This window comes from Halichoeres trimaculatus, unplaced genomic scaffold (assembly GCF_033239565.1).
Source record: "Halichoeres trimaculatus isolate MK-OKI-2021-1 unplaced genomic scaffold, fHalTri1.1 fHalTri1_scaffold_15, whole genome shotgun sequence".
NCBI lineage: Eukaryota > Metazoa > Chordata > Actinopteri > Labriformes > Labridae > Halichoeres > Halichoeres trimaculatus.
This window is the reverse complement of record NW_027437193.1, coordinates 27,931,120-27,939,977: the sequence shown is the minus strand read 5'-3', so window position 1 is coordinate 27,939,977 and position 8,858 is coordinate 27,931,120. Positions and strand designations below refer to the sequence as shown.

The 8,858-nt window shown below is 39.9% G+C and overlaps 1 protein-coding gene across 3 annotated transcripts in view; it reads left to right on the top strand.

Annotated features, from left to right (window-relative positions):
* Positions 1-2,243: 2,243 nt before the first annotated feature.
* The window catches only part of yeats2 (YEATS domain containing 2), a 29,500-nt gene continuing 22,885 nt past the window's right edge, over positions 2,244-8,858 (top strand). Inside the window, exons 1-11 of one of the 3 annotated variants that reach the window (XM_074687927.1) lie at positions 2,244-2,420; positions 2,826-2,931; positions 3,047-3,144; positions 3,282-3,374; positions 3,471-3,704; positions 3,826-3,944; positions 5,261-5,422; positions 6,815-6,926; positions 7,464-7,508; positions 7,599-7,767; positions 7,923-8,165. In XM_074687927.1, the coding sequence (XP_074544028.1) occupies positions 2,832-2,931; positions 3,047-3,144; positions 3,282-3,374; positions 3,471-3,704; positions 3,826-3,944; positions 5,261-5,422; positions 6,815-6,926; positions 7,464-7,508; positions 7,599-7,767; positions 7,923-8,165 (1,375 nt within the window). In that variant the 5' untranslated portion in view covers positions 2,244-2,420; positions 2,826-2,831. Of the gene's footprint in view, positions 2,421-2,484; positions 2,543-2,825; positions 2,932-3,046; positions 3,145-3,281; positions 3,375-3,470; positions 3,705-3,825; positions 3,945-5,260; positions 5,423-6,814; positions 6,927-7,463; positions 7,509-7,598; positions 7,768-7,922; positions 8,166-8,858 lie in introns of those variants that run through there. The other 2 variants (XM_074687928.1, XM_074687926.1) reach the window with 2 other exon arrangements.

The window sequence follows — 8,858 nt, the reverse complement described above, 5'->3', positions numbered from 1 at the left end:
TTAATGGGATCCATAAATCATAAAGTGCGATGCGCCATTGTGTTGAGCAGACTGTTAAGCGACTCATGTAGCAGCAGACATTCACAAAGCTATTCTTACTATGTCTTATAATTTGATTTATATTTTTCATTCTATGCTCTGGTCTGACCTAAACCACAAACATTCCTCCTACAGATTCTTGTGGCGCAGTTTCTCTACATTCACTCTCAGCAATGTAGAAAAAACTCAGAGTTCATCAAGTGCACATTTACACACAGACAGAAAAACAATGTATATCAGATTGCACGTCAGACCATCCATCAATCATGGTTATTAAAAATTTGGCACAAGCAGCAAACGGTTACACTACACCCACAGTCATGCTGGTGAAAGAAAAAGGCTGGCAAATTCAAAACTGCACTTCAGTGCAGTGGTGAGTGGAATGCCCTAGCTGTAATAAAGTATATGGTGCGATTGAATTTAAAGAGCAGACATACAAACGAATGACTATTTGAACTTTGTTAAAGTTTTACAGTGCAAGGGGGAGATTGGGCCTTTTTTGAACTAGAGATGTGACCTGATTTTTTCAAGTATGGTGGCTTGACTGGGGCATCAACTCATGCAGAAGTGGCTTGAAGTATGCGTGTGCAGAAATATAAATGATGCCATTCCATCATCATCGATCATATCTATACTTTGACAAATTCATTTAAACTACCATTCAAACAAGGAATCTACCCCCAAAACCAAAATATACAAAGAAAGGAAATAATTTTCATGGATATTTGTCTTTTACAAGCCAAAAGAATAATAGCACGTAATTGGAAAAACAGTGATAGGCCTAGCATTAAACGTTGGTTTCATGAAATGTCTGTGTTTCTTCCCTTGGAAATAATCACTTACACACTGAAATATAAACAAGATCTGTTTCACAGCATTTGGGAGCCTTTTATTCAATATCTTAGGGACAATGACTTGTCTACTTTGCTCGAAGAGGATAGGGAGAAATGATATACATTGCTACAGAAGGAAAGGTTCCTTTGACCATCTACTCTCTAAGTGTAAATATTTAAAATATGGTTTAAATATTATACTTTTATGTTTTATATAAGTTATTTTATATTTGTATTTTCTGTACTTATCTTCATTATTGTCCTTTTTATTATTATTATTATTATTTTATTTTTTTTATTTGTTCATTTTTATTAAGTTAAGGATGGGTCAAAATGTTTCACAATGTAAATGTCAAAAACTCAATAAACACATTGTTAAAAAAAAAAAACTACCATTCAAAAAGTAGCCTATGTGTGTGCAGAAATATAAATGATGCCATTCCATCATCATCAATCATATCTATACTTTGACAAATTAATTTAAACTACCATTCAAATAGTGTATCCCTTTTTAGTATTAATTTTTAATTCAGTAACACTACAGAATGGCAAAATTAAATTTTCCCAACTCAATTCTTCGAGAACTTGACGAGGTGTTTACCCAGAATCATAAATGACCAAAACATTAGCAGCACATCTTTGGTAATGGGGCATAATATTATCTTTGATTGCTCGAGATATGTCCTATGATATGGATGTTAAAACAGATTTTAACAGTTTTAACAACAAAAAAAGATTTGGTGGAATTAGTTTTGTGTGTGTGGAGATAAAGAATCAATGATGCAGATATAGATAGAGGTTCAGCTGAGTTCAGCTGTTACGCAGGTCTTATATAGATAGTGGCATGTGACGCTGATCGTTTTCCTGATCATCAAGTTATTTTTCATTGGAAACATGTTCCCTGCCATGTCATGTATCGGCTGGCATGCTACCTGACTGTTCTGTAAGAGCTTAAACATGTAAATTGTGACAACAAATAGGTCAATATACACTACTACATACCTGGCAATAACTAAGCACATGTGCTTCAGTTAAAGTAACAGTTCTACCCAGGGTCGTAGTATGGCTGCATTGCTGAGGTCACAATGTGGGAAAAAGATGAAATGATTTCTTGTGTATCACAGACATGAGACTATGCAGGTTGAATGAGGTGCCCTTTATCTAAGTGTCGTAAAGATATGTGAGGGGGTCAGACAGGGTTGCAGTTCCACTTGTTATTGAGCTGTCCTGTCATGTTCATGTATGTCCTGTTTTATCTATGTTCAATAATCTTAGCACACGGCGTTCTGGTAGAGGACAAACTTGAGGATAACTCCTCAGAATCGTTACAGCAACAAAGCACTTACCTGTTTTGTAGAATAGTGGTGCCTAGTGGCAGCTTTGTTGATGTGCAGGGTTAAGCATCCCCTATGTAGCTTCCTTGTCCAATAGCGAGATATAGCAATTACTCAACAAAAGTGTGCAAGAGAAATACGGAATAACGAAACGGATATGTTCTAAGACACACGCCATAAAGAGAAACGTGTCGCTGCAGCACGGGTCACCTTCGTAAGTTTTAATTTCAAGCAGAATGAATCCGTGTCTGTGAATGTGTGCTAACTGCTAACGTTAGCAATATTAGCAAACATTGAAAATGGTTGCTAAGTGGTATCCGGCTTCCCGACCAACAGGCACATAATTCTCCTGACTTTGGGGTCTTAAGAGACATTTCTATGGCTATATGTTTACTTAATATGACAAACAAGCTTAATTTGGGGAAATTTGGGGATTTAGAAAAGGTTTTATGCAGTAATGTTGGATGTAATCGTTGTGCTACAGTTGCATATGAGCTAGCTCTCTTAGCCGGCAAATTCAATGCTTGTCTCAACTGGCTACTAGAGCATGGTTGCTGCTAGCTAGTCAAGCTAGTTGATTGACGTGATTTTTAAAAAATCTGTTTAATGGTTTTCACAGGCAGTCATGTCAGGAATTAAAAGGAAACTAGAGGGCAGTGACCCTGATTATGAAGACATTTCGCTGGTACAGAACAGCAAAAGAAACAAAGCGGCTGAAAATAATGGTAAGTATACACCTTGAGCAAAGACAATACACTTGCTTTGCAAAATGTGACAGCATACAAGTTAGTGCACTTGGCGAACCCCAGTTTTTAACTTATCATCTTTTTGCTTTTTCAGCCCGCGAAGCAACAGTCCAGAAGATTGAAACCATCATCAGAGAGCAGTTTGCTTTGGAGATGAAGAACAAGGAGCATGAAATAGATGTGATAAGTCAGGTGTGTAGGTGATGCTGAAAAAGTGTTTTGTTGTTTTTATTTCACTACATATCACTTGTAGGATCAGTGATATGAAACTGTGTCGAACTGGGTTGTTGCTTTATATTTATTTCATTTTTTTAACATTTGTTTTGCAGCGACTCAATGAAGCCAGGAGGATGATGGATAAGCTAAGGGCGTGCATAGTGGCCAATTACTATGCAAATGCTGGCATCACAAAGATCTCAGAGGTAAAGTGTAATATTGTATACATAGGTAACTATCACCTGTCAAGATGAGAATAAAGTAAGGCACCATTCTGTGTTTTTCCCACTGTTTTGCTTCAGCATTCCACTAAGAGTGACCCTGCAGTGCTGAACCATCCAGCCATTCGCCGGTTCCTTGAATCCCCATCCCGTTCCTCTTCCCCTCTCAACCAGGGCTCAGAGACTCCGTCTCTTGCCCACTCTGAGCCTGAGTCCCTGAGCCAACAAGGAGAGGGGGCAGAGAGGGACGGGGTGGGAGCATGGAGAGAGGACGGTAGCAGGCAGGAGCGCAGACCTGGACGAAATATAGGCAAGGTAAGCCAGCCAAGCCAACAAAGACTGAACAATTTGTGATTGAAACAAATAATGTATTAAAATAAGCCCTGCATCTTTTTTGTCTTTAATCAGCTTTGTAAATCTTCATTCTTTGTTTTAGGACACATTTGGTGTGCCATCATCTATCGGTACAGAGCAGAGAGTCACCTACCACACTACTGGAAATGAGGCTTCCAGACTCTATGCTAAGAAGACAATAGTAGTCGGCAATGTGTCCAAGTACGTGACCAAACCTTTCAAAAGAATGTATAATGAAGTCAAAAATCTCTGTTTTATAGGAGCAGATGTTTACATTCATGAGGTCAGAGCTTCTTAAAAGTCATAAACTCGTTTAGATTATATCAATATATTTCATTTTTTAAAATCTTATCCAAACAATTTGTTTTATTTTTTCATACTAACACAAATAGTCTTTAATAAGGTTATAACTCTCCTAAAACCTTGTAAATATTTGTGGCTGTTTATGTCCAAACTGACCTTGCACTCTTTTTAAATACATGCAGATAGGTCGAATAGATCAAAGAAATTGTTTGAAGAAGTGATAAGCAATGAAATTTTGTTTGAATTTTTTTTTTAGGCCAGAAAGTCCTTTTAAATACAGGCAAGGAACTGTTGGCAACAATCTTTCATGGTTTCAATGTAATTTGATAAGAACGCAAAACTTTTTTCTTCCTATGAATGAGTTTTTTCTATATATGTGAAAGGTTGAAAACATTAGATGAACCGTGCCCCACAAATGTTGTTTTTACCAAGTTCTGCCCCTCTCAACCTTTTTTTTTCCTCCAAATTTTTCCACCAGTGCTTTTTTCATGTTATTTCACAACCCCAACCCCAGGTTGAATTTGTCTTGTTTTTCCATAACTGTACACTGAGAAGCCGAGCTGTAATTCACTTTCACTACAAGTCCAGTCTTGATGCAGTCAAAAGTAACGTCTACAAACTTCCCCAGAGCCTCAGTTGATCTTGATAGATGTCGGTTCCTTGAGAGCGTTGACTCGCTGTGATAGAAAGCCTACATCAAAGGGAGGAAAGTTGGTCAACAGAGTCCATGTTTCACACGCACAGTAAATGTCCTCGAGAGCTCACTGGGATTTCACACGTGTGAAGTTTGTAGCTGTAGGTATAAGAAGGCTGTAACTTGACTCAGCAGTTATAAACAGGTACTGTAAGATACATGGGGTTTAGTCGACTGTCTTGAAACAACTTAATCACTACATGCAGTGTGGTAGTTTGAACTTAATGTGAATCCTTGTCCTATCCGTAATAACCTGTTCTAAATCAAACCCTTTCCCTCTGAACTTCTAACCTCTGTTCATTCCTTGGTTTCCTTTCAACTAGGTGTTAGAGAAGTACTAAGAAAAAGCACCCGCTTCTTTACTGTCTTGACCTGCAACTTCTCATCCTTGTTCTACTTCTCATATAAACTAAAAATCCTCTTTCTTAAACTCACCAAACTCATACAGTACCCCACAGCTTTGATTTACTGTAAAGTTTTAGAGCTGTATTTTTTAACACATTTAACTTCTCCATTCTAGGTACATTCCCCCGGATAAGCGAGAAGAAAACGACCAGTCCACCCATAAGTGGATGGTTTACGTTCGGGGCTCCAGAAGAGAACCCAGCATTGACCACTTTGTGAAGAAAGTCTGGTTCTTCCTGCATCCGAGCTACAAACCCAACGACCTAGTGGAAGTCAGGTTTGTTTTCAGTCTGTTTTTCAACGTGTTTTGGGATGGACGAAGTGTGTGTGTGAGCACTCCCTGATTGTACACATGTTGCGGTAAGGGCAGGCCTTCACACGTGTTATAGAAATAAGCACTTCTTTGCTTTCTTATGCGTTTCCCTCGGGCAATATTAGAAGTGAGAGATGCAAGAATAAACTTGCTCCACTAATGTGTTGCTCATAGACACAATGGTAACCTTCAGACTTGTGTTGTTGTTTTTGTCATTAATTGCGCCCCCTCCCCTTGGATGAGAACGCCTGGGTGCAAAACACTGTCAACATGATCAACAACCAACATTTTATACAGGACACCTTCAGATCTGCCTCTAAGTGCAAAAACAGGCAGCTGGTGCTCACATTGTGTAACTCCATCAGCAGTAAACAGAATCATTACACAAGCACTGCCCCCTTGTGGATGCACCCTGAGCAACCAGAAATAACAGCTGAAAGTGAAAAACAGTTTGAAGGTGACTAACGACAGATAAATCCTGCTGCAGGTTATTTTTAACGCAAACAAATAATAATCAGGATGTCGATTGTAAACACACATCATAAGGTGGGGTGTGTGACGTGAAGTGAAGTGACTCAGACAAGAAGTCAACATCAGTATGACTAATAGTGGGCACACCTAAATCATACACGAGGCGCTGAAGCTCAGAAAAACATGCTTTTGAAGTGTTTACACACCTCAGCGCTTGAGATAGGGCAGAGAGGTGTCTCATAGCCCCCAAGTTCAGTGATTAAGACGTCTCATTTGAGTTCTTATCCCTCAGAAGTCGCAAGGACTTAAGTTTGCCAGCCAGTGGCTTCTAAATAAATTATCTCTGTCTTCAGTCAGCAGTCCTTATCCTGAGCTGTAGCCTCCTGGCTGTTTCAGCTGACAAGGCGATCACGTTGGTGCGTCGCAGCAACCCATAAGCTCCCTCTGACTGACTCCAGTCTTCGTTCCCAGTGAACCCCACGCAGGCCTGATAGTCTCTGCTGACACTTGGCGTGGTCTGAATCGAGATGAAGGGATGAATGAGAGAAAGAAAGAACAAACACAGCATCAATCACTGGGTCTATTTGAATAGACATATAATCTGCATGCACATATGCATGGCCCTGTAAGCGCAGGCTGTCGGATCTGTTTCTGCTCTGTGAGCCTGAAAACCTAGAGCTTCAAAGGAGGAGAAGACGAGAGCCCTTCCAATCATTGATTTTCACACATTATTAACTAAGCCTGTGTCTGAAACCAGGGTGGGAGCTTGGTTTTCAAATTCATTGTGATGCATCATTCATAGATTTTTCTTTGCTTAGATTTGTAGCCTGTTCCTTGCATAAGAAGTTTTATATATGTGCTTTTTTTTCCTACTTTGTTTTTCAGTGAGCCACCTTTTCATTTAACGCGTCGTGGCTGGGGTGAGTTTCCCGTGAGGATACAGATCCACTTCAAAGACCCTCGCAACAAACGTATTGACATCATCCACCAGCTAAAGGTCAGACCGGATGAAGGGCTGCATCATCTCTTTGCTTGTGTTCCCCTTTATCCAGACTGTTTTTTTCATCCATGCACTTTTAATCTAGACTCTTATTGAGGCACAAACTTGTGCAAAGATGTTAAGGTTATCACAAACCTTCTCATTTGTTTATTTATAAGTTGTGCTTTGGATAAACTTATGAAGTAAAATCTGTTTTAAAAAAAATCTCCCGTACCTTAATGTTTAATCTTTTTGTGGTGGTTTTTGGCCCATCAAAATTCATCCTTGAGATAAATTAGATGTGAAAATGCATATTTGAGGAAACTCTGACGTGCATGTCAAACATGTCACTTTAATGACCCACCAGCTGTTAAAAGTGGGAGGTTTTAAATGGGGGCGTGAATCCTACAACAGGAAACAATTTCCTGAAGATCACCTTTATTAAGTAGTTTACTTAGTTCACCTCCTTTTTTCCTCAACATAAACTTTTTAGGTAAAAAGATTCAAGATTAAAGTGTCTTTAGTTAAACCTCTTTCTCTTTTCCTCACCTGCAGCTGGACAGGACATACACAGGGCTGCAGACACTTGGGGCTGAAACTGTAAGTGATAACGTTTCGCTCTGTTTCCTTCACTGACTTTCCTTTTTTCACTCCCAGCTTTCCTCTAACAGTAAGCTATATTTGTTGTAGGTGGTTGATGTTGAGCTCCATAGGAACTCTCTGGGGGAGGACTACATCCCACAGCCCTCTTCCTCCAAGGTGACCCGCAGAGCAGCCAGCCCTATGTTGGCCGCCCCAGCGCCCCAAAGTTATGAACACTCCAGTTCTCCTGTTTCACATGATCCCAGTGTAGAGAAAGGTACACACAGAGCTGCATTTTATCTTAAACATGATGTTGAAGAATGTGCTTAGAGTTTAGCAATTTGTATTAAAATTTTAATCCACCACAGAAGACACAAAGTGACTCCATTTCAGCTTAAATTGAATTAAATCTTATCTGTCATTTTCTTTTAGCCTTCGTCAAGGCAGAGACAGGGAGGTCTGCAGGCGGCCATAGCTCCGGCATCAACACCACCGAACGCACCCCAACACGACCAAAAGCCAGTGACAGGATCACTCTTGGTTCACATGGCGACTCAGCGTTCCAGCCCATTACAGCGAGCTGTAAGATTGTCCCACAGGGACAACCACCCAGTCCTGCTGACTCTCCTGGGAAATCGTTCCAACCAATCACTATGAGCTGTAAAATAGTTTCAGGTAAATGTCTCCATATGGTGATAGTAACATGCTGATTCTGACGCAGAAATACTTTTTTTTATATATTAAATGGGGGAATGCAGTTATTACAGTTGCCCCTATATAGGGATTATTTATTTATCAACAATGCTGGGCGCAACTTGGGTGCAGAAGCACTGCGGAGTATAATGGTTTATCAACTGAAGTGGAGGACTTAACCACCAAAAAATGCATTTTTAAACTAAATTACATCACTTATACAGATGATAAACAGCTCCCAGGTTTGTGAAATAGCAGTGAGTGAACAGAAGAGATCAGCAAGTGGACAGATATTAGGTAGATAGACGTTTTTAGAGGAGAAATCCAGCGTGTACCCAGTGATTAATTTAAACACACAACTGTCACTTGATGCTCATCACTGCGTTATCCGTGGACACTTACCAGACTGTGACAGACCAAAAAAAAAAAAGCACAGACTGCTGAGTCTGAGACCCAGTTCATAACGAACCAGAAAACTACATCCCGAGTTAAGTATTTACCCGCCGAGGTCTCTGGTGTTTCAGTGTAAAGTGTGACCCTGTTAACTGGTGACTCTCGGCTGTTAATCACTGATACTGCCGGCTGAGAGTCACCAGTTAGCATGGTCGCTATTAACTCCAAAACACCGGTTGCTCTGTGACAGTCCAAACTTGCTAGATGTTGCCTCTGTTGTAT